This window comes from Lissotriton vulgaris, chromosome 5, assembly GCF_964263255.1.
Source record: "Lissotriton vulgaris chromosome 5, aLisVul1.2, whole genome shotgun sequence".
Taxonomy (NCBI): domain Eukaryota; kingdom Metazoa; phylum Chordata; class Amphibia; order Caudata; family Salamandridae; genus Lissotriton; species Lissotriton vulgaris.
In genome coordinates this window covers 685,610,004-685,635,862 of record NC_141693.1, presented here as the reverse complement: position 1 = coordinate 685,635,862, position 25,859 = coordinate 685,610,004, and the positions used below count along the sequence as shown (strand labels likewise).

General features: G+C 42.2%; 2 protein-coding genes across 5 annotated transcripts in view; one reads left to right on the top strand and one right to left on the bottom strand.

Moving 5' to 3' along the window:
• The window catches only part of CDH23 (cadherin related 23), a 2,828,172-nt gene that overhangs the window by 633,021 nt on the left and 2,169,292 nt on the right, over positions 1–25,859 (bottom strand). The window lies entirely within an intron of this gene.
• VSIR (V-set immunoregulatory receptor) overlaps positions 1–25,859 on the top strand; it is an 86,764-nt gene that overhangs the window by 49,335 nt on the left and 11,570 nt on the right. For all 4 annotated transcript variants that reach the window (XR_015295922.1, XR_015295921.1, XR_015295920.1 and 1 more), the window contains exons 2-6: positions 1,737–2,135; positions 10,410–10,466; positions 13,869–13,976; positions 17,643–17,670; positions 23,699–23,880. Coding sequence is in view for 1 of the 4 variants with exons in the window: in XM_086922118.1 (XP_086778244.1) it covers positions 1,737–2,135; positions 10,410–10,466; positions 13,869–13,976; positions 17,643–17,670; positions 23,699–23,880 (774 nt within the window). In the remaining 3 variants the exon portion in view is untranslated. The remainder of the gene's footprint in view (positions 1–1,736; positions 2,136–10,409; positions 10,467–13,868; positions 13,977–17,642; positions 17,671–23,698; positions 23,881–25,859) is intronic.

Sequence of the window (25,859 nt, the reverse complement as noted above, 5' to 3'; positions counted from 1 at the left end):
AATATTCTTTTCATTCGCGGCAAAAACCTTTTTGATATTTGTTGCAAAAAGATATTAGAAACAGCTCAAAACAAGTCAGTTTAAAAAAAAAGAAAGCTGCAGTTGCTCTGAATGAGTAGAAACATGCAGAAAGATTCTAACTTATGTATATTTGATCTAAGAAGTGAAACAATAAATATGGTCTTTCAGATTATCACTGTAAGAAAAATAGAGCAGAAGAAACACAAGCAACATTTCATTTTAGTTCCTTTAAACAGCTCATTAATTATGCTCCATGACCTGATCTGCTTTTCACTGTAGCTAACGGTTCTGGCAGCAGGTATAGTGACATCAGAACTCAATTGTAATAAGTTATTACAGTGGAGTTCTGATGTATTTTCTTTATAATTGGTGATTGGGTGTGTCACAAGTCACAGATTATAAAGAAATTTGAGATAAGCATGTATACAGGGATTGCAGATTCACATGTATTATATAAAGGTTGAAGTACCCCCTACTGTACATTGTAAGAGTATTGTAAGTCACCGAGAAGTTCCATAATCATATAGCGGAAGGAGGCTGATAGCGGAGTTACTTTATGAGGTTATGGAACTCCAAGGTAACTAACAATATCCTTATGCTAAATTCCATGTGGTACTTTATCCCATATAAAACATGATCACTCCATCACTTTTCTGACAAACCACTTGAATCCGTTGTGCGTATGAAAGAGAGAGCATGTTTGCAAACATGAAGAATAAAATTATAACCCCAAGTGCAAAATTAAACACATCAAAAACCTGTAAGATATTTGTTGCAAACAGATATTAGAAACAGTTCAACATAAGTCAGTTAAAAAAAACAGTTTTTATGAAAGCTGCAGAAGCTCGGATTGTGTCGAAACGTTCCGAATGGTTCTAGCTTTATCCTAAGGAGTGCAAAAAAACGTATTCTCTATGCTTGTAAGATATTAAAATAGAGCAGAAAAAGGAAAAGGCGTATTCCGTTTGTTGCTTTAAACTGCTGCTTAGATTATGCTCTGGGACCTGACCTGCCTTTCACCTCGGTTGCTGGATTTGGCAGCAGGCATTGCGACGTCGGAAGTCGACTGCAATAACCTTATAATAATCAAGCTCTGGCACCTTTTCTTCATAATCGGCGTCTTGGTCAGTCACACATGGCTGAATATAAAGAAATGAATGACTGCCGTTTATATAGGGATTACAGAATGCCATGTATAATAAATATATTGCTTATCAACCCAAGAGGTCCATGACTGTGTAAAGGAGCTCCATCTTTAGCCTGGTTCCTCTTTATGCTAACAGAACTCCCCAGTGGTTTATTATATCCCTATCAGGTATGATTGGGTTGGGAGATTTGTTTCCTAAACATACCCAGACTGTTATAAAAAAGGATCCAATGCAATCAGTTAGAATCTGCTTGAAAAAAGCTGTAGTACTGTTAAACAAGTGACTGATGCATACGGTTGCAAACATAGAGAGCTGGTTTGGTAGCTGGAAAGAATACCAGCAGAGCCGTCACAACCTTTCACCCAGCATATAGCAAGGAAATGAGCACTGTTGACTTGGATTATAATGGCACTTGTTATTCAAGCATCTCTCATATGACACTATGCAACAGCAAAATCTCAAACATTGCATAATAAGATATTTTCTGCAGTTTTTATTTTTGAGAGATGCTTTCATCACACTTGTTCACAATGCACTTATGTTTGTTTTCTTTCTATTCTCGTTAAGGTCAGACCTCATCGTTTACAGTATCTGTCCCTCATGGCATCTATGTCTGTCCAGAAGGTCAGAATGTGTCTCTCCTCTGCAAGATCTCCGGCACGCTGCATGACAAGCATGACCAGATAGGAAAAATCTGGTTCTTCAGTAAGCACAAGGAACCCAACTGTGCAGAGAGGAACCATATCCGCAATGTCACTGAGAAAGAGCTCCATTCCAAAAACGGGAGCCGGCATGGAATTGAGAGCTCATCAGACCACCATGGGACATTCCGCATCACGTTAACCAACCTGAGCATCAGGGACAGTGGTGGGTACTGCTGTAAAGTGGAGGAGTTCAAGAAAGAGCATGGCAAGACACATGTTGAGCAGATCGCACATGGCTACATGGAACTCCAAGTCAAACCAGGTGAGGACCCATCTCCCACCCCAACTTCCCCTTCAACTGTCTCCTCCATTTGTTAAATTCTTCTAATATTTTCTAAGCAGCGCAAATCTTAAGGACACATAACTCTACTTGTTTTTTCAGACTGTGATCATTGCGTTTATAGGACAATGCCAATGGAAGTAAAAAAGAAATGGTATCCCCAGCAAAAAAAAAGAAGACTCTTTACATACTTTTATGTTGTATTGTATTGAGGTTACTAACTGCCACTAACCTGGTATAATTAAGAAAGAAAAATTACGGATTTAAAATATACGTTTTCAGTGCCAAGACAAAAGGGAGTAGTTAAATTGAGTACATCTTTTTGGGGATATTGTTCCATTCTCTCACAGCTGCCACAAAGAAGGTTCTGTCTCCAAAGACATTTGGGATGCTAAGTACGAAAAGGGCCTCTGGGTCTTAAGGATCTGGCTGGATGAATAAAAGGAAAAATTAACCATGAGCAATTGCGGGGCTAGACCATAGAGAATAAGATGCAAAGTCACCATGGGCTGGAAGAGGATTCTGTTCTTGAATGGTAGCCAGTGTAAATACCTGAGGATTGGAGAGGTATTGTGATGGCGTGGGCTGCCTGTTATGAGATGTGCAGAGGTATTTTGGACCAGCTGAATACGGTTCAAGGATTTTCTTGGAATTATTGTAGTCCAAGTGGGGGATTACCAGGACATGAGTGACAGGCATCTCATAGTTACTGATATTATAAGGAAGAAACTGTTTTATCAGTTTCAATTGCCAGAAACAATTTCTGTCAAGGGTAGAAGCCTGCTCCTTCATAGACAGGTCAGCATCAATATGAAAGTCTAGATTGCAAGCCAGTTTAGCAGATATTGTACGAGACGCCTTGGGCAGAGCCTGGGAGAGGACTGCAGCTTCAGGTCATAATTTCTGGGGATCCAATGCTCTCTCTTCTCAGGGTCCAACTTCAAGAAATTGGTGAAAATACACTTAAGTACTACTTTAAGAGTATGCACTAGTTGGGAATGAGGAAGAAAGTAAGCAATGTAAGAGGGATATTGTTGATGCAATTTGCATAGGAGGCGAGCGTCCTCAGCGTAAAAGTTGAATTGCATGTTGAGGTAGCATAGCAAGGATGCACATGGGGCTATATAGATGCGAATGAGAGGAGGTAATAAAATGCTCTTCTATGGAACTTCACAAGACATCAACCCCAGCTTTCCAATGAAAGGTGGCAGGAATAGGGTTTGTGACCATGAAGAAAGGAATGACTGTAACCATTACACTGTCAGCAGATTGCAGCATATATTACTTAATCTTTGCTTGATAGCTTCTCTTATGTGGCCAATTTGTCAAACATTGTTTTTGTAAAGGGTGTTGCACAGGTGTGTGAAGAAAGAACGTACCTTGACTGACTTGGGGGGGCTTGAGAGAGTTGCCACTTTCTCTCTGCAAGTTCGTTACTGAGTTGATCCAAAAAGAGAAGTAGCTACATTTGTGAACCATATCTCAAGTCCAAAGGAGGCCAGGGCTTGGTTATAAGATGTCCTAGTTTTGGGAGCAAATATGTCTCAAGCAGCATTTGGCCTGTCTTCTGCATAGTTTAAATGCTTGGAGAAAAGCTAGAAACCGTGGAATGCTTCTGGAGGGAGTACTAACAGATCTTGTTGCATGAGGTGGAATCAAGGGGACACAGTGTCATCACCAAGCTGCCAGTAGACTCACTCAAGATAATGCTTCAGGCTGTCTTATATAGTCGATACATTGCTACTAGAACTTATTCATCATGGAACAGAGCTGGAAGAAGGATGGCTTTGTGAAGGCCCCAAAAAAATTGGCACCGAGGGAGAGAGACATCTACACCCCTCCGTCATTCTCCACTGATCAACATCATGAGCTGGTAAGCACGTGGATCTCTTTAGTTGTCCATGCCTTCTCCTGGCTGCCAGTGAGTACTCTGCTGCTGTGTGGGTATGGAAGGAATTCACTCCCGTCATAGAGCAAAGCATTTCGGGGCAGATTTACAAGCCTCTTGCGCTTTGTAAAAGTGGCTGAGTGAAATCTACAAGATTTCACTCAGTCACTTTTAGGCCAATGCTGCGTCAAAACCCTGCGCCTGTTTGAAGCAGGCGTAAGGATTGACGCAGCATTGGACAGATAGGGCCCCACAGAGCATTGCTGGAGCTGCGTTGCGCTTGCGACGCAACTTCAGCAATGCGCCACCTTAACGGCACAGATGCGTCACGCATCTGTGCCGTTTTTGCCCCATGGTGCGCCGCATTGTAAATGCGGCGCATCATGGGTGGCGGAGCTGCGGCTCACAATAACTGGCGCATCCCTGGGGATGCGCCAGTTATTGTAAATCTGCCCCTTCGTTTGCAGGGAGGTTAGGATGCTCAAAAGCAACCTGGCCCATTGCAGCCGATTGGCTACTAGTCCTTGGTGACAGCGGAGCTTTATCAAGACGACATTCGTGGCTAGGGAATATGCTGTTCCATTAATCTCTGTCACAGTATTCTGATGCACAGTTGTCTTGCACTACAATTTGGTGCCATCTTTCTTTGGAAATTGTACACTTGTGCACTATTTTTGGCACAATAAATTGAGGGCATTCATCTCTGATTTGTACACCAGTGGCTTCGGGACACAAGCTATACACAACGTCCTGAGGCAGTACACTGAAAAGAATGTACTTCCATACATCTTCTCTGAAAAGTTAGGTGGGAAATTCATCTCTTAAAACAGCAAGACAGAAACATTATTGCCTCGTAGCTTAATAAATGCAAAAAGAACAATAGATGGACAGAATGCAGACCAATGTCATACATTCGCCCCAGTACAGAGATCTGGGTTTAAATCCATAGTTTCTTTTGCTCACCATGCTGTTCCAGTTTGAACCCAGCCAAATGCAAATCAGTCTTGACCCTGTGCCCAATAGGAACAGTCCAGCCCGAACTGCCAGGCCAGGTCCTCCCAGGACTAAAATGCATAGGGCCTTGCTGCACCACACTGAGTCAATTTCAAAGCACAGGGATACGTCATATCTAAAATAATATTACTGATCCCAGGGCTGCTCCCTGCGCGTGCGCACAGTTGGCTGCCTTGCGCCGACACAGCATAATGCAGCACGCACAGAAAGAGGAAAAAATGAGGACAAATGAAAACATTTCTCCTCGTTGCGCCTGGGGAGGTGTAGCATTCTAACACATTCCCAGGTTTCTGATTTCTTGTAAATCTGAGAATGTGTCAGGTTCCATGGGTGCTGTGTGGAAACACCAACAGCAACACCCATGGAACACCCCTTTCAAGCAAAGTGCTGCGTGAAAAGGGGCCGTATATACAAGGACACGAAAAGCCACGCAAGGTGGCTTTATGTGTCCTTGTAAATATTGGGCAGCAAAATGTGCCACCGGTGCGTCCCAAAAAGAGATGCAACAGCGACTCAAGGGGCTTGTAAATATGCCCCAGGATATCATATTTGCTATTAACAAGGGAGGGTTGATTTTCTGTACTAAGTACTTTTCAATGCCTCCAGTTGAAACGTTCATGATAGGAACAGTTTCCATTGGCACATGAAGATTCAAATATATTGTTCCTTTTAGGTATGGTATTCCTGGACTTATATTTTGTTCCTTGGCTTAGTATTAATTAGGAGCTGGATGCTGATCTTCATATTTGCCCGAGTAGTTCTCTTTCGCATAGGCACAATATTTCAGGCGCAGTATTTCTTATAGGGCCTCTGCTTCTGAGTCATGATGGGTCTGATTCTAATAATGTTCTTCCATGAGTAGGTCAGAATTATGCAATGGAATTTCAGGAGCAAGTTACACCCAAGTCTGGAAAAAGCCACGCTTACTCACAGAGAAATCTTTAATCAGTCTGTATTCTACTAAAGAGTGCTTGGTATCAATATGCCTGCTGGGCGGTATTCCTCACTGAAACAACCTCTTTGGTACAATATGTCTCAATATTAATATTTCTTAGAGGTTGTAAACCAAGTGTTGGAAATGCAGTTGAGCATGTGACCACTTGAGCAGCAGGCTCTGTTCTCTCATTTTGAATGCTGGTTTGATAATGATATTCGGACACATTCAAAGCAGAGGAGGAAAATGAAAAACTTTGTAAATAAGCATGGTCGACATGGGGAGGAAATGTACCTTGAATAGGTAAGCAAGAGCATGAGGCACTAATGATTTTAATCAAATTATAGAAAGGAAACATCACAGAAGAATGATCCAAATTTGAAATTCTGCGACAAAGGGAAATTCATCAGATAATTAATATTTTTATGTAATTCCACTCAATGAAACCTTTGGGCATTACAGATCACAAATATGAAGGGGATCAGGAACCAAAAGGTAAACCCAAAAAAACATCTATCGAAGCCTTAAATATTCTAATTTCCTATGACAGATTTTGTCAGTGGTCAATTTATAGACAGCATATAATTCAGTTAGCCCAGGTGGCTTGTCTAGCAATATTATTAAGTGTTAAACTCACTGGTGGACATCACAGATATTTTCAGTTTTCAAAAACAATAATAGAGGTGCTAAAAATATCTGGTATGTCGGAAAGAGCCCTAGAAATATCCAGTGTTCATTCAACTAGGTACTTGAACTTATACCTGAGATAATGAACCAATGACTGAGACAGCTCTTCAAACAACATTTTCACTAGGATCTCATTGGGCAAGCTCAATACATCATTCCCTAAGCCAGCTGTAATTTACAAAGGGATATTTAACACTGCAAAATGCAAATGGTGCTTTTTGATATTTGATATTTATTGAAATTTGTATAGCGCAACTATCGCTCCGGAAGGAGCATCTTGGCGCTGAGCAAAACAGAGAAACCCGCATGGCGAGGCGTAGATCAGATGGCTGCGAGGACCTATGAATTAGGCTGAGAGAAAATTTCATATAGTTTTTCGTCTTAAATGAGGGCACCCTGGAATCAATAGCTCCCCACTGTGAAAACACAGTTAGTTGGGTGTGAGCCATGTAGCTTGGTGATTAGACTTCTCATGAACAGTTTGGTAAAAGTATGCATTTCAAACACAAACAAGCATTGGCATAGCCAATAGGTATCACCGTTGGGACGTACAAATATTTAGCCATGCAGCACTTTATCCTGGGTGCTGTGCCACCAGGGATTGAAGAGCTATACAATTACTACACACTGGGTTATGCAGTGTCATTCAGGAATACATGCTTGCCTCAGGAAACATGTATGCACACATTCCATGGCTTTTTAACACACAGACAAAAAGATAAGTGCCTCGATTCAAGTCAACAGTACTATAACATTCTGCGTACGACTGCATTACTAGAGTATTGAACAGCCTATGAAAAAAAGCAGTCAAGCACTTTTCAATGGCGGAGACATTGCATCCCTCCCCCCCTCAGGCCTCTATTCACCAGCCACCCTTCCCCAGAGTTTTCCATTCAAAACACTGCTCGCACCACCCATTTATCAGCAAGCCCCTTGCCCCCCTCTGCCCAGCTCTCTGGGTATAGGAGTACTGGACATAGTAACAACTAAATGCTCCCATTCTTCAGGTAGAGGGGAAATTATAAATAAACAGGGACAGCATGGGGTCAATTAATTTCCGTGCACCTAAAACAAAAAAAATTATCTGACCTGGTGTAATGTAACTAGCGCTTTCGTAAAGCGCTCCAATACCTCCTGGTCAGTCGAGTTTGCGCCCCCCAAAATTAATCTGACCTTTTGTAATGTAACTTCGGCTCATGTAAAGCGCTCCAACACCTTTGGGTCGCTTGAGTTCACATTATGTAATAAAAAATGCCTCATAGTCCCTGGGAAGCTACCATAAATGTGCTTTGAAATTAGAGGTCTGAGAGGAGGAGGAGTAGGAGGAGGACGACAGAAAGAGGCAGCGTGGCGGGCAAGCAGAAACAATGGAGGGGGTGAGAGGGCTGAATGGTGCTCCCTTTTGTCAGGTAGAGGGGAGATAATGAATAAACAGGGGCGCAGGCACGGTGCGTCCATTGGGGCGTGGGGGCGTAGCCTCCCCGCCCGCAGCTCCCTCGGCGTCTTTGAACTTAAGTTCAAAGACCCGAGGGAGAACTGACAATCATGTCAGTCAGCATGACGTCGGACCGCCCACCCCCTTCAGAGTCTGAAGGGGGTGGGCGGTCTGGCATCATGTTGACTGACATGATTGTCAGACCAGTGGGGGCAACAGGCAGCAGCACAACACAAGTGTGCATGAGTGGGCACGGAGGGCGAATTTTCGCATTGTGCCCACTCATGCGCACTTGTGTTTTGACTTGTTTGCGCATGCCCATTAGGAGCCCCTTGGGCTCCTAATGGGCGTGCTGCGGGCGAAGAATAGTCGTGCCCTAAGGCAGCACCAGGATTGGGAGAGGGGCTGTAGGCGCCAACGGACCCAGGGCAGCGCGGACCTACTCAGGACCTCAGGTAGGATCATGTATTTTAAATCCCCCCCGTGCGCGACACCCCCCCTCTCTCCCGCGTGACACCCCCCTCCCCCGCGTGACACCCCTCTCCCCCAGCGAGCCGCGACTGGCTTACACGTAGTGAAAGAAGGGCGTGGGAGGAGGGAGTCAATTACGGATGTGAGGCCTGAGGCAGCTCTAAGCAGGCTTTCCGTGTCCGTGGATGTCCAGCGCTACAGAGAAAATGCAGTCTTGATGCTGGAGCGCTCCACACCCACCAGGAAACACACTTTTGACCTTTGCTTCTTGTGTCGCACAACGCAGTAGCAGCTTCCTACGGGTGCTGGCTTACCTCGTAGGGCCAGTCCTGTTGAACCTAAGAGGGTCGGTGGAGAAAGCGCCTTGACATGATTCTTTCCCAGCTGGAGGGACTTTAGCTCTCACATAGAGATCATAATTTAATGTTCTTTGCCGAGATTGAGTAGCCTTATGTATGTAGCACCCCCCCCCCACACACACACATTTGTACCATCTAGGTCTAGGAAGAAGGAACAGTTTATGTTCGTATGCTACAATAGCTTTAAACACTTGTAAGAAGGATTCATAATAATGTATTTGATGTAGTTTTCCATAACGCATTTAATTGTTCTGTTTTTAATCACCACTTCATCCATGGAACTGACGCATTGTCACTGCTGCGTGGAGAAATCCAATGCAACCTGTCAACTCCGTCTGGATCATCGATGCATTTCTCTAATGCACCCCACAATTGTGCTGCAATACGGCTTAAGGCACATTTGCTCAGCGGGCCCTGCAGGGGTCCTGTAGTCGGTCTGCGCTCCACTGTGAGCAGCATGAACTCTTGACTTTGTCCCAGTTCAGCGTGAACAATTAACTCTTTGAGTGCTATTTGCTTCTAGGTGCTATTTTTGCAATTAATCTTTTAAAATTCATATCTCAACTTCTACTGATTGAAGTTTTGGCATTTTTGTCTTGTTTTTCCATCAAAATTATTCTCTATTGATCTAAACTGGTCTTTTGTGGTGTTTGCACTATGTTACTGTATGTGGTGTGAACAAATACTTTACACAATGTTTCTTAAATTACTGTTACAGTTGACTGTTCTGTGCCAAGCTACCAGAAGGTGAGCACAGATTAATTTAAAGTGTGTTTCTAATTTATGCTGACTAGGATTGTGGTTCATGCTTTAACGGGGTGCATACCTCTGCCAACCAGAAACCCATTTTCTAACAGTGCCTGTTTACACTCCTTGGAATTTGTGAAAAAAAGACAAAGGGGATGTGGAAAAACATTTTACATTAATACAAACTGACTATATATTATTAACACAAATGCACGCTTTTCATAAGATGCCACTCTAGTGCTCATTGCTAGAGGCTATTTTCTTGTTTTTGATCTGTTAAAAATCCAAGAAGTTACTTCAGATCTTTCGGGTTTCACGTGGAGATTGCAGCTGGAGACCGCATCCGAAATCGCCAGGTGTAACAGTGTGTGAGAATGAGGGATTATCAGGAAAATCGACATTGGAATTACGGATTACCCTGGTAATACCTTATTACTCATTGGATTATCAAGGGTCAACAAGTAATCCCTTCTAATTCAAAATTCCAGGAATTAACAGGACTCCCAGTATCACTAACTGAGGGGCTGCGGAACAACCACGCCTCCACATTCGGAGGCCTAATGAAGCCCTCCTCTGTGTTTACCTCAGCTAATAACTGTACCTGCTTTCAAAGCATATGTTTTATTATCAGAAGCCATAGTTTAGACTGCTGTTGTGGAGTTAAGTAAACAAGGTGAAGTGATCGATGGAAAAGTAATTAGTATGTTATTCACTTTTACAGCTGAAAAAGTTCTCCAGAACTGCACGTTTCACTCATTGGCCAGCGAAGATAATGAAAGTAAGTTTATTACAATGAACATTTATCTGATACACCTTACAGTGTTTAAAACTGAGCAGCCTGAATTTTATTCTTGATAGTACAAACTGTGTTTGAAAATACAACACATTCCAGATCCCGGTATTTTTTGAAATAGTTTGTAACTGGTCAAGCTCAACTGAGCCTGGCACATGAAGTGGGCATTGTGTAAGTAACCGATGGAGCACAAGAGTTGTTACATTAAGTATTTGAGTATCACACAGAGATTCAATTCAGAGTTCATTGGTGGAGCCATCATTCAGAGACTGGCGCTCTAGCTCTAAGCTCCAGTATGGTCAGTTTATAGAATGATAGGTAAGCAGAGTGATGCTTTATTTTGAGTGCCCACTCACTTCTCCATGAGCAAGCGTTCGCAGGCAACACAAATAACAGGCTACAATATTTGGGCTGCTGAGCTGATTCTTCTTTGCTCTTAGATGAATTGTTCTCATTACAAATGTTGAGTACTATGGTGCTCAGACTCCCAGGAGTGGGACACACGCTTCTTTTTTTCACACTTCAATATTTTAGCTACAATCAAAGATACACAAAGCAAAGTACACAGATATAGCAGTTATCAGTCACATAGCAATATGCAATTTAAATATAATTCAAAATATGACAATACATCCAGATAAAGAGCTAAGGAAGTAAGTGTACTTAAACATTTATATAAGAAAATAAAAGATAACACAAGAAAAAAAGAGGAAATGAAAGCAGAAGACAAAAAGAGCGGAAAAGGGGAAGATTAATATTAATTGAGAAGCCGGTTGAATTGATTGACAAGGAACCGTTGTTCGAACTTACAAGTTGTTTACTAAGAAGGAACAACATATTTTCAATTTCCTAAAGACATTTCAGATGAGTTAATATAATCATCATCTACAGCACTTAAGAGGATTTTCTACTGTAGCTAATTTAAAAACAGTCTTGCAGATTTCCAATTGTAAAATATTTTTTCTAACCACTAACAATGCTTTGAGGAGCCAACTCTATATATACCAAACTGATATTCAAAAAATAAAATCACCGAATTGAATTAAAATGATCATAAGTAAAATTACTAAGGTGCAAATCTTTTAGCATATTAGGAAGACCACATCAAACAGGTCTTCACACATTAGCATGTGTCAAAATATATAATGATCTAATCAGCTGTACCAAAATATGGGTCAGATGTATCAAGCCACTCCACAAGTGCAATGCAACACAAACTGGCAGAAAATCGCAATTGGGTAGTTACGTCAGCGTTTTCATGGGAAATGCCTTTTTGGTTTGCTAATGGCATTGGCGCTGGTTGACGAAACTTCACAAAACTTTCCAAAAAAGAATTCTTTGTTGCCTAGTTTGTGTATGGAAAGTTTTGGGGTGACCCTTCAAGTGGGGGTGGGAAAAGGGAGGGGGGCCAAAACCTCAAATGCCCATGCATTTTCTGTAGATTTTTTTTTAACTGTGCTAGTGCAAAAACTGCTGAATGGAATTATATCAAATTTGGCAGGAAACTAAATTGTGGGTCACAGATTGTGCTTTTTGTGTAATGTGGTGTAAATCCGGTCAGTAGTTTTTGAGAAATTAAGGTACAAAAATATTTCTCTATCTGGACGGTTGGATACAAGGGATTCTTGTGAGAATTTCTAACACCCAGTTAAAAAAAGCATTCTAATTGGCTCAGGAGGCTTTTTTCCCTTATGCAAATTTGCTTCCACACGAGACATGCGCCTGCAGGATCGAGCACTCTGATTGGCTGCCTTCAACATGATAAAAAAGTGTTGCAGGTAGGCATTAAAGGACTTAGGTACATGGTCACCTCTTCTGCATTTGAATTGTTAAAAAAATCATTTGGGGGCAGGGAAGCCCGCATAGGGCCAAATACATGTATATATATTTTTTATGAAGCCACGATCCTGCAGGACCATGGCTTTAAAAAAAATAAAAAAAACACTGATCAGCCTTTTTATTTCAATAAAGTGTTACCCCTATTGTGGGCCAGGGTCCAGCAGTCTGTACTAATATATTTTTGCAGAGGTGACCTTTAGTGCGGACTCCCACCCTAAGCCATGAGGGCCAGAGCACCCCAACCACCCAGGACCACATGCTAATTTATGGAGAGGGGGGCCATGCGGACCCCCTCCCTGAGTCACAAATGGGCCCCAGAGACCCCATCCCCTGGGGCCCAAATAAGATTCAAGGGGAGGGGGCATGCATCCCTGATCCACCAGCTGCAAATGGGCCCCGAAGACCCCATCCCCTAGTGCCAAAAACAACAAGAAGTGGAGGGGGGGGTTATGCAACCCCCTCCCCTTACCAACACCAGCCGTGTGGACCTAATCCCTTGGGGAGTGGTAATGCACAGTGTCCTGGGTATTCCACTCCCAGGTTACTTTGGTTCCCTGCCCAGGAGAATACAACTCCACACTGCTCCCGTCTGGCAGGAGCAGTAAAAGAAATGCTGCTCTCGGCCGGGCGGGGGCCTAGGAATGGTGAAGCACCTAGTCTAATGCTGGCTACAGCCGGCGGGGCCACGGGGTCCTGCCTGAAGCCCCCAACACAGTTTTTGTGTGTGCCCTGGGTGGGAACTGGGGTACCCACTAGAGGCCCCAGGGATGGGGTTCCAGGGGCCAAAAAGGATTAGGAGGGAAGCCCAACGCCCCCTCCTCTTAGTTTAATGAAAAAGGCCTCAGGGATGGGGCCCTGGGCCATTGGTAGCTTGGGGAAGGGGGGCATGTGCCCCCATTCCCTTATTTAAAATGATAAGGCTCCAGGTGGGGTTCTCAGGGCCACTAGTGGCTAGGGCAGGGTGGAATTGCACCCCCCTTCACTCATTTTAAAAAAATTGGCCCTTGGAAATGTGGTCTCTGGAACCACTAGTGGCTTTGAAAGGGGGGCTGTGCCCCCGTCCCCTTATTAAAAGATTATTGCCCCGGGGGTTGTGATCCTATAGGCCTGGAAAGGCTTGGGGATGGGGGCCATATGCCACTCCCCTTAAAAAAGATGTATATGGGTGTCCGGGTGGGCACTGGGACACCCATAGTAAATATTTTTTAAATAAAATTTAATAATAAATGAGTAGAAGCAGCTGCTCATTTATTAGTCACTGCTCTTTTGAAGGACCACCCCACAATGTCCTGCAAGTGTTTTTTTGCACACATACAGCTACTCCCTGATGGTAATTACCAGTGCAGTTAAGTCACACTGCTTCTTTCTGGTTAATAGGTAGGGTACAACCAGGTAAGCATCTTGCAATTAGCTGAACGGAGGAACTATGTGATAGTAAGACATAATGATTTCATGTTGGCGCTTAAAACGCCCTTCTTCCATGGAGATGGGAATGATCAGTGTGGCTGCATTGCTTACCCTGTCACTGACTTTGCGTTTTCATTTCAGGCATCACAGCAGCAGCACTAGCCACAATTGCATGCATTGTGGGAATCCTGTGTCTACCTATAATCCTCCTCCTTGTGTATAAGCAACGACAAGCCGTTTCTAACAGGAGTATGTATAATAAATGTATTTTCATTAAGTTTAATGTATATTGTGTTGCATATGTACTCATGATGATTTAACCGCACATATCACAACTGAACCTCGCAGGCTAATCCATACAAATGTGATAACACTTCCAGATTTAGGAAGGTCAGGGCCTGACTCAAAACAACAATTTGCCTTGCAAAAAAACCTTCAAATGAGCTCCATGAAGCAGGAGGTTGTGAATAGAATCAGGCATGGAGGCATAGTTGGGTTCATCCAGCCTGCAGCCGACGAGGGAGAAAAATGTCTGAATGGTCTACCCAGCACGAAGGAAGACAACAAGCCAAGGCCTCACTTTGTGCATTTAAATTCTGGTAGATCTTACTATCACGGTCTCCTTGCTGCCTTCTTCATAGGTCCATAGATGTTTCAAAGTCAGTATTGGAAAACCACCGTAACTCTTGATAATCCACCATCTTGAGAGCACAGACCTCCCCCTATCTACTGTTATGCACGGAATGAGCCTGCTTCACACTAAATGCAAGGTAACAGACATACCACTGCATGGAATGGAAGCCATAACTATATCATAGGTACCAGCATTGTCATTTAACAGTATAAATATGTAGTTCTGATGTCAGGAGCTCGAACACTGTCGCTTAGCTTTTCTAAAGGGAACGAGTACTCAAGTAGCCACTGGTTTCATGCTGATGTTCCCCAATTACAATCTGGAAACTTTAGAAAAAGTTGTATTAACTTATAATAGAGCAGATCTGCCAACTTTGAAATAATGCTCAAGGTGTGCAACTGAAGAGAAAGGAGGCGGAACCCAGGAGAAAGGGGTGGGGCTTTAAATCCATCACTACCTGAGCAGCCTCACCTACCCTCCGGAAAAAGACAGAGAAGGGATTTTGATGCCACCTCCCATGTCCTAGGGGGTTGCCCAGCCTGTAACTGCATGCATCCTTTTATATCATCTTCAAATACAAGCTTGAAACCTACTCTATGTATTTCTTTGCATGTCACTTTGTGCACAAGTATTATATTGACTTTTATGGTGACTAGTCGTCTCTTCACCCCTCACACGGTGAAGAGTGTCAATATTTTGTGACTCCCGGTGCTACCATGTGAGTTTACACATCTTTTAAAGGTATGGTTGCAAGGAGCTGGCCAATGGTAGCAGAATGCAAGAGGTTGCTGATCAAGGGCAGTTATAGTGGTACAAAATGGAGACTTTACTGCAAAGATGGGTATTTACAAAGCGGTGTAGAGAAGTAACTGACGGATCCTAAACAAGCATGAGTTTTAAGGAATCCTAAAGAAGCAAAGGGAAGTGAAGTGCCCTACTGAGATATGAGGGGGAGAAATGTGTCGAAAATTAGATTAGGCAGTTGTTGCACAGGTAGCAGTAGATATAGGTTTCAAAGTTCAGAACGGCACTTAGGAAATGGCTTAATGAATGATGACGCAAATTCACTTTCTGCGATGATAGCACCTCACACTAGCCAACATCAACAATCTACTAGTTTGTGCAAGTGTTTGCATGTGGTGGGTACTGGCATTCATATATGGCGAACTTAATTTTCAGCAAAGACATTGATAATGAGTCAAAGAAAAGAAAAAAATTAGAAAGAAGTTGGAAGAGAAAGACAGGAAAAACGTGAAAACTGAAAATGGGAGGAAGCCGTGATGGGAACTTAATTTTCATCAAAGACTTTGATAATGAGGAAAAGAAAAGAAAAATTAGAAATACGTTGGAAGAGAAAGCCAGGAAAAAAGTGAAAACTGTGAAAATGGGAGGAAGCAGGGATGAGAAAGAGGATGATATACGAAAGAGGCATGAGCTGGAATCAACTCTAGCAAGCCTTGAAATTCAGCAACCCCCACATTTGCAACAGTGGTGCCATGTTCATAAGAAAACCTTTGGGCCGCTGCACTTATTTGTTTTTACTAATTCAGCACTGCCTAGGAATGTTATGTCTTTCTGAAAAGATTTTACAGCACATCAAACGAAAGAAAAGCAAAGATAATAATATTTGCTTTTTTACACAGGTACTGATACACGCCTGAATGTCATTAATAACTTGGACTGCAGAGTTGTAGAAGGGCATGTGATTCACGCTCGAGCCAGTCTGGCCAATCGTCTACCAGCTGCCATACAGATTATTACTGTGGGACCAAGGTCAATACTCAGCCTATCAGCTGCCACACAGACCATCACTGTTGGACTACTTTCAATAGTCTATCACCCGGCACACAGACTATCACTGTGGGACTCCGGTCAATAGTCAGTCTATCAGCCGGCACACAGACTATCACTGTGGGATTTAGTCACCGGAGCGGTTAGGTTTCAGAAAGCATCATGCTAACTCTGTGCTCTGGGTTCAGACCTATGTTTTTGCATGCAAACCTAGTTCAGGCTTTTATCCGCTCTCTGCTGGTAGTTATGATGTGCAGTATATAATCCCGCATGACTCATTTTGTGTGTGAGTCAGCTTGTGTGGGTCTCTTCTAATTGGCTATTCATCTGTCATTCAAGAAAAGTCTCACGACAATTCCTACCTAAATGCCCCAGCCACTGTTAGTTGAATAGCGATTTTTTTCAGTCACGATGGGTCTATAATTCTAGAAGCCTTAATTAGCACAGATTACAATGCAACCGATACTAGCTGTAGTACCATGATGATATACAATTTGAAATGCGTGGTTGAATCCTCACATTTCACCATCAGAAATACATATGAGGCGCTCTCTCAAACGTCCTAAGTATTAAAATGAAGTTGGGCATTGCTCAATTTTACAGCAAAAGCAATCACGGGTCGATGGCGACTTCTGTGTATAGAAATACCTTTCCACAGCAAATCAGATTTCTGGGCCATAAAACATGGCCATATTTCAGCTTTAGGTTTGATTGTTTTGAATTCGCATGAATGTTTTGTGGGTTCATTGTGCAATATTCCACGTGACTATATACAGCTTCATAATTTCCGTCCACTGCACTTTATCGGTGTGCAGGTTATTTTACCTTCGCCTTAACTCACTGCCTGCAGAGACCAAGTTTACACATTCCGGTTTTTGGAAAAGACAATGAAACTTGTGCAATGTTCTGCAACACATCAACAACTCATTTACTTAATGCAACAATAAGTACAGGTCAGTGGGATCACTCGAGCAACCGATATTGTTCAAGAGGGTTGAGTGCAAGGCCACTGTTATAAACATGCCAGAGTCAATGCGAACTATGGGAAAGGAAGCAGGAAGGAAAATCATAATGGCAGAAATGTGTTCACACTTGACGGAACTTCAAAGATTCTCCACTACTAGAAAAAAGAATCCTTGTAGAAACAGATCTCTGGGCTCCATTCACAAAGCTATGGTGTGACAAACACTGAGGGGTGGAGAGTAAGGAGATCTGTAAAACATTGAAAAACAAATTGGATCGCATCTAGCATCTTTATTTTACCCAGTGTTTCATAAAGTACCTAATACTATGCTCAGCCTGTTTCTATTTGCCCTGAAGTTTGGAAAAGAAGTGGACCGAGGCGTAGTAAGGTATCTAGCTTAAGTTAATGGTGACTGAATTGTGATGGCTACATGAGGGCTTTTATACCAGTGCTTTTATATGATATTTGACGGAGCCACGATAATTACATATAACACTGCTCTCCATTTTCTTTTCACTTATTACAGGAGCACACGAGCTCGTAAGAATGGACAGGTGAATTTTTCATTTTTTACTATTGCATAATTTTTCATGTGTTTAATTGCATTATCCATTATTTTCTCGTGATCTGTGGAGCTTCTTGAACGGAGAGATAACTGCAATGATGCTGGCTTGTTTGAGTGGTTGTCCTTGACACGCGCAGATATATATTTGAGCGTTTTAACGTAACTCCAAGCTAATCGTATCTAGTATATCTGCATATATATATATGGGGCCTCTTTTACAAGAAAGTGCCGCAGCGCGGCACTGCAAGCCCTTTGGCTGCGACACGCTGCAGCACTTTCAAAGCACAGGGATACGACATATTTACAATATGTTGCATTCCTGTGCTCTCCCCTGCACTGGCGCACAAGGGGCTGCCATGCGCCGATGCAGGCACCCTTGCGACATGGTGCAAGGATGCCTGCGTCACGGGGATGATTGTTTATGTGCAAGGAAGGGAACCCTTCCTGCACATAAACAATCTGAAATGGCTTATTTCAACTTCTATGTGTGCTGCATTAGCACACATAAAACTTGCAAAACGTAATTTTTTAATTATTGTGTATGTGAAGGAAGGGACACCTTCCTGTACATAAACAATCTTCAGAGGTGATTTTCTCACACCTATGTGTGCTGCAGAATTCAGCATGCATAGAAAGGGGAAAAATAACGAGAAGAAATTAATACATTTCACCTCAGTGAGCCTCCCTATGCCTCACCTGGGAAGGCTTAGCATTCAGACGCATTTCCAGGTTTACGATTTCTCATAAATCTGGAAGTGTCAGGTTCCATGGGTGTTGTGTGGGAACACCCATAGCATCACCCATGGAATGCCCCTTTCACGCAAAGTGCTGCATGTAAAGAGGCCATATTTACAAGGACAGGAAGTCGCGCAGGGTGGCTTTTCCTGTCCTTGTAAATATGAAGCAGTAAAATCCACCGCCGTTGTGTCACACAAAGTGGTGCACCGGCGTCACAAAGGGCTTGTAAATAAGCCCCATAGTTCCATCTTTTAGCATATCTGTACCATGGGCTGTAACAGGAATCTCTAATGTTTTGCTGTCTTCTGTGCTGACTGATCGAAATGTCTTTGGCCCACTTACAGCACTAACTCCTGAAGTGCACCCGGGAAACAGCGTTCACATTGCAGGCGCTACAACGCATTCGATTACAATGCGGTCGTTACAACGAAAGTCCTAGCAACGACTTGCTGTAGGGGGCGACCTAGACAAAGGAGTAGTATCATTTACTATTCCACTGCATTCCGTTCTGTGCAAACGCTGGACTTGGAATAGTAAATTATACTATTCCTAAAACCAGCGCGCCCTCTACAGCAAGTTGTTGAAACGACTTGCAATGTAATGGCTTGCGTTGTAACAACGCGGTCGTTGTAACGATTACGCTATAATCGCATGCGTTGTAGAGCATGCGATTTAACATCATATATGCGTGCACCCACCCCTCTGACCTCCCTATTTTATCAAACGAGGTGCCCACCCAGCAAAGGCAAACGACTCAAGCTAAAACAAAGACCTCATCAGAACAATTAGAAGCAAATCATTTACGTGCCGCTCCATCCAGCTATAACATTCTTCGCCTAGCCAGATGCGATTTGGTCTTCTGACCGCCGAGATTGAGCAGGTAATATGCATAGTGTCGTCTTCATCCACAAGACAGTCAAAAACCCACCAGTGAATAACAGATGAGGCCAACACTTTATTGCTTGTTATCTTATATTATTCTGTCATATTGCTGTAGCAAAAATACCAGCCATCAAACATCGGAAGGGTATACATATACAGGTAAAATATTTTTGTACCTTGACAATAAATATACATTCAAGGCACATAGATGTAGAGTTAGGGTAGTAAATCTATACATGGTTAAGAGCAGCACCAATATATACGTATCAGTGCACCGCTCAGAACCTCAAGGATAACAACAGCCTCTTCCCACATGGACTTTACTGTTACCACTTACATTTCCTCGCACACATGCGAAGTCAAGGGCCACAATAGTCAGGCGTGGTCGGGAGCCACACTGCAGCACTAGGGGCCACAGTGCCCTATTCCAATGCCAAATTCCAATAATAATGTGCAACAGCTAGGCCAGTGCTACATGAATATTTAGGTTTGTTGTGCATTAACACAGACCCCTCAGTATGAAATTTTGAATTCCAAATTAACAATAGACAACCAATAAAAACTCACGTTAATAAAATGGTAGCAGTGTGACATTGACTCCTAAGAAATCTGCAGAAAATTGTTTCTGTGCTCCCCTAGCCTTATAGGAAACTTGTAGTACAGGTAACAATATTGAGCAGACTGGATCATTGTAACTCTCTCCTACTAGGTAGCCCAGATAATCTGCTCCAACGGCTCCCGAGAATCAAGGTGTTGGCTGCCAAACTTGAACTAAACAAAGAAAGACAGGATTCTTCAACGGAGACACTGCAGAAACGTCACTGGTTTCCAGTAAAAGAGATGTGCATCTTTAAAGCCTTATGCATACTACATAGGACAGGGAACGGCACGGGACTCAAAGCTCTTCAACAGAAAATTGAGCTCTATAGGCCCGGACCTCAGGATCCTCCCATGCCAGCTTAATATCAGTCCCCTCTTTTCAAAAGATATGACTTGCAGGCTTAACCTCCCAGGTCAAAGGTGCTTAAGATTTGCGTCATCTCCCACTCCTCCTGAGAACCAATACCGACCTGTTGAGTTTCAGGAAGGATCTAAAAACGTGGCTGTTCCCCTGGAAATCGAGGGTTAAATAAGAGTGACTCAGCGACACTGTTAATAGTTATTTCTCCTCATTACTGATGAGTTACCAGTGCCAAGATGCCCGTGTGGTGATACCTGCGCTTTACAAATGTCTAACAGTAATAATAATTTAGAAGTGAAGTGTAGACCGAAATTGATAATTGTTAAATGCTGTGATTTCCGAACTTTACTACTGAACTCTTCCTCTCCTGCTAAAGTTTGGACAGTAAAACGTTCTGTGTCTTTTTGTTAACGTGACTGTGTTTCAAGAGTTAGGAACGGGTTGATTTCATGGGATTGGGCTAGTGGCAGCGAAGGAACGTGAGTTCGAAGACCTTTCCAATGTAATTGTTCTGCTTTAATATATATATATGGTTGGCTCGACTAAAGTTTCTCTCCACTCCTTATGAATTGATTCGATTTATATACCTCTGCTCAGTCATGCGAAGGCACATGCTATGGTGCCCGCCCAGGAAGAGACCATCTCGCTCACAGCAGTGTTCCAACTGCTCACTTTCAGGTGCATTTCCTTGAGTCAAATGATTAGATATTTTGGCAGAGTTAACATAGAATCTGGAACTAGATCCCATGTGTAACAGCCCCTGATTAAATTGTAATTTTGTGCTGTATTTAGTCTGGAAATTTGAAAGAGATCATTCACTAGAGCCGAAACTGCCTCTTTTTTTGCTCCACAATTAAATATATCATTATCATTTCTAACCCTGGCTTACCCTAAACCGATGATTTCACGGTATTGTCACGGAGGAAGAAACAACTTATTTTGACAATAGCCAACTTGTGATGAAAATTCCAGCTTCTGCCTATCGCCAAAGCTGCAAACACATAAAAAACCAGTAACGAAATCATGTAGATCTGCAGCAGAAACAGAATAAGGATCTGTTTTAGGGTATATACGATTGTTTTCAAAGATGACAATCCCTTAGCCATCATTCATGTAGTGAGACGAAAAGAAGCTTGGACAACACGCTCCTGTGGCCAGGAGATATTTGCAAAAAAAGAATACTACAGAATTAGGTCTGCTTCAGAAAGTGATCGTGCCTAGCAATGAGAAGCGCTGGTTAACCCGCTGAATCATGACTACGCGAAAAACTGAAAGGTTTCTGTAATCAAAGGCAGCCTGTTTCAGAATGCCTTCGAGCACGCACCGTGTTTAAATAAAAATTGGAAGTCCATTTTCAAGTGCTTGTTTTGTGTTGGCCCAGCTCTCTACGCTGTGCTGTGTACCTAGTGCAGGCTGTAGAGCCGGTGCATGCCAATGAATGGCAGCCCACTGTTCTGCTCTGTTTGATGCCTTTGAATGCTGAGTGCAGGGGGGCCGTGGGACTCTTTCAGCAGCTTTGCTTATCACCTCTCGAGGGCTCCAGTTCAAGAGTTGGTTCCCTGGCAGTTGAAGTATTAGTGGAGTTGTCAAGCTCATTTTTAGGTTTCCTTGGACACTAACTGTAACCAGCACAACACAAAACCAATGTGAAAACTCTTCTGGTCGTAAAATGGGATTGTAAAGTATGATGAACACAATAAATTCCTGAAAAGATTGCAATAAAAAGTGCATTAGTATTGGCAAGAGAATATGGACTTCCGAATACCATGCGAAAGTTAATTCAACTTTTGTTTTAGACCACGCACAAAGTTCAGTAAGGAACAAGTCATTTGAAATTGTAATGCACTGTGGCATAAATATTGAACATATGGCCAGGGGAAAACTAAAAAACTAGAAAATAAAGTAATCCCTTTTAGAAAAGTTGATCTGTCGCCGCACTATAACTTGGATTCCGAATTGGCCGCAGTGGTAGCCCCGGAAGGATACCGCCCTAACTCATTCAAAGTATCTACTGTTAGCGCATGTTGCTTTACTTTATAAGGAAACACAATTGCTAGGTTTATCAGATGTGCAAATGCAACCAGTGGTCCCAGTATACCCAACGGCCACCGAATATACAGACAACAGACGCTTCACACAGAGCCCCTGACCTAGCCAACTCCCAAAACGAAGAAGAGCAATCCTTGAGCATGGCTTGCCCACTCCCACAGCCTCTACACACCTGCCCACACAGAAGCATCCGCTTTGGCAGACGTCCTCTCATTTGTACCACCTGAGTGGAATACTTTTTTTTTTCTTTTTATTTCAGGGGCAATCTTCAGTTTTTAAACCACAAATTCTGGGTCCTCCAGAATATTAAGATCACAATAACAATTTCCTAATTAATATTTTTGGCAAATCACACTTAGGAAATAGCTATTCCTAATGTATGGCACTCTTTTGAGTAGTGGGTCACAAATAGACTTACCTCATAAAAATTAGTGAAGTAGGTCGGAATTTGTGACTCACTACGATTCGCTGCCATCACAGGGACGTTGGACTGCTCGGGTCCGCAGACCAACCTATCTGTGATTTCTTTTAAATAAAGCAACTTTTTATTTTAAACACAGCCCATTTTCCTTAAAGAAAAACAGGATGCGTTTATAAAAAAGTAAATGAAACTTTGAAGATTCATTTTTTAAGAGTAGGACCACTGACTACTCTTGAAAAAAATGTTGCAAACCATTTTCAAAGGGGAAAGGGTCCCTTGGTGACCCCTTCCCATTTACGAATGGTTTACCACCATTTTAAAAATTGGCGGTAAGTTGTGAATGTTTTGTGACTGCATTTTCGTTGCAAAACATTCATGCACACCATTTCAATTTGGTTTTAGGAAGGGACGTCCCCAACACGCCCCTTCGAAATTCCAAATTGCTAAGCCTAAATTACAATTCAGTAACAATCTACTGTATCTTAGTTTGGGGTTTGTACACCCCACAAAGCATTTTTGCAGTTCCAAACAGCCCGATTCCGAGATTCGGGCTGATTGCGATGGCTAAAATGCTTCGTTCATCTAGCCCTATTCCTGTAAGTGCTGGAAAGGAGTATGGAGAAACCAGTTGGAATCCTTAATTATAGTCCCAGTACCGTCTAACAAATTTAACAAACAGTTCATGATTGGGGCCTTTGTAGGAAGTAAATTATAGGAATGAACAGTTCCCAATATACAGCAATTGTGCAAAAAATGTTCCCTCTTCTGGCATATTTTCACACAGAAAATGAATGATGTAAAACCCTCCAGCTGTTCCCTTTCACTAAACAATAGTGATTGCCCCCCTTTTAAGATTGAAAAAACACAGTATACAAGAAATAATGTAACTTCTTCAAAAAAAGTATTTATTTTCACCATTGTGTCTCTTATCCTATAAGGCTCACTATGGCATACCTTCTTTTACAGCAATGCCCAAGGCTTAGAAAACCCTGTCTTTGATGAAGGTCCAGGAGGAAATACACAACAAAAGCCACGACTGAATTTCATGGCCAGCCGCCAGCCATCTGAATCCGGCCACCACCTCCTCTCAGAACCCAGTACTCCTTTCTCTCCACCCATGACAGGGCAGTTGTTCTTCCCTTCATTAGGTATGTTTCTAGAATGATAGAGCTCAGGGCAGCCTCATAATAGGACAACATTTAATCTTTTTTTTCAAGGTAAAGATATTTATTGAGTAACGGCGTAATTCATAATAGAACATTGCATGGACAGAGAAGTAAGATTTGAACTTTAACAATCTGAAAGTGTATTGTAAGTAATTCACAAAAAGAAAAATAAGAGTTTAAGTTAAGAAAGTAATGTAAAGTTCGATGATAAGTGTTTGAATAAGAAATAAAGAGAGAGTTAGAAAAGAGGAAGGAGAGGAGAGATTAGAAGGAAGAAAGAGAAGAATGTCGGTGAACAGAAAATTAACTTATAGCCTTAAAAAATGGAGAAAAAAACCTCCTGCAGGGATAATAGCAAATATGGCATTATTAAATACTAGGTGTAGACAAATTGTGAAAATCGATTCTAAAGTATAAATTGTATAGTTGGGTGGGAGGGGAGAAATTGATCCCCATCGCAGCCTATGACAGGTAGTGAGTGGCAACCAGAGTTGGGTACCTTGACAGATAACTGTATTGAATCAAGGTTATAGGTTTCTAGTCTGTGGTGATGACAAACTATATTCGACAATTATAGAAGAGTAATATTATTTGTAGAATTCCGATTGGAGGTAATAACAGAAAAAGCTATGGAGATCAAGAGATCAACATAGTCCCCAAGCATTCTATGAGAACTCCCCACATCATGTAAGTTGCCCAGGAAGAGTAAATCATGTGAGAAAGGTATGCAAATCTGGGTGATGTCTTAGAGGCTGTCCCATATCAAAAGCCAAAAGGTGGATACAACTGGACAGGGAGAAACGGTATGAAAATCCGTACCTGGGTGAATGTAGTATTGCCAGCAATTAACTTGATGTGCAAGTTTGAGCTTAAAAAGACGCGTAGGGCTGTAAAAAAGTCTACTATAAAAGATATATAATGTTTGAGTGAGACTGGCTGTGCGAGCAGTGGAATATATTTTGCTCCAAATTCTGCCGCAGATAGAGGTTAGCCAAACGATACCCAGATCGGATTCCCACAATGCCCCTGTAAGTGTTCTGGCCTATCTGGATCAGATGTTCTCAGACATTTGTAGAAGCAGGCCACTTTAGGGTGAAAGGATGTTGCAATCAGGTGAGGATATAATCTGGAATAGGAAGTAATTGAAGAAAAATGCTGCGTGAGAGTATTTTGAAACAGAGTAAAGAGATTACAATATTGGCAATGCATATGAGGTGGGAGTTTGTAGGCAGATGATAACTCAGAGAAAGGAGCAGGGGTAAATAAATTATGTATTTTGTAAAATTAGAATTATTCCTTTGTTCAACCTTGTTCCAATGTAAAGTCCTTCCCCGTCTCGTAAGTAGATTATAATGCAAAAGGGGCTGTTGAAGTATTGATTAATGCGAGTTAGGGATGAAGTAAAAAAGAGTTTCAGTAATGTGCAAACATGAGCTACGATAATAGGTAACCAGAATTTGGGTAAGTTAGACATCAAAATAATGTGTTTATGAAAGAAGGGTGATAACATAGCCTATTCATAAAAGAACTAGAGCTTCTGAAGCGCATCAAGCACAGCATATATATATCAATTTGGAATTGCTTGATGCCGAAAGCTCTGTGGTAGTTAAGAAAATCAGGAAAGTTAACTCCCCCTAGAGATTTGGAAGGTTTAATTTTGACAGAGAAATGCAAGGGGATTTATAATGCCAAAGAAAATTGGAGAGAATCTTGCTGAGTGAGCCAAAGAAAATCTTGAACATCTTTATAGGAAGAAATGGATAATAGGAAGGAGCATCATTTTGATAGTATCTAGACGACCCTACCAGGAAGGGTAAACCTAATTTTGATTTCGACCTACAAGAATATCGAGTTGGAAATATCGTAGGGACACAATATCGAAATCAAGAATATCGACGACCAAAAAATCGACAGGAAGGTAAGAAATATAGTTTTTGTTAATATCGAAGTTAGTAATATCG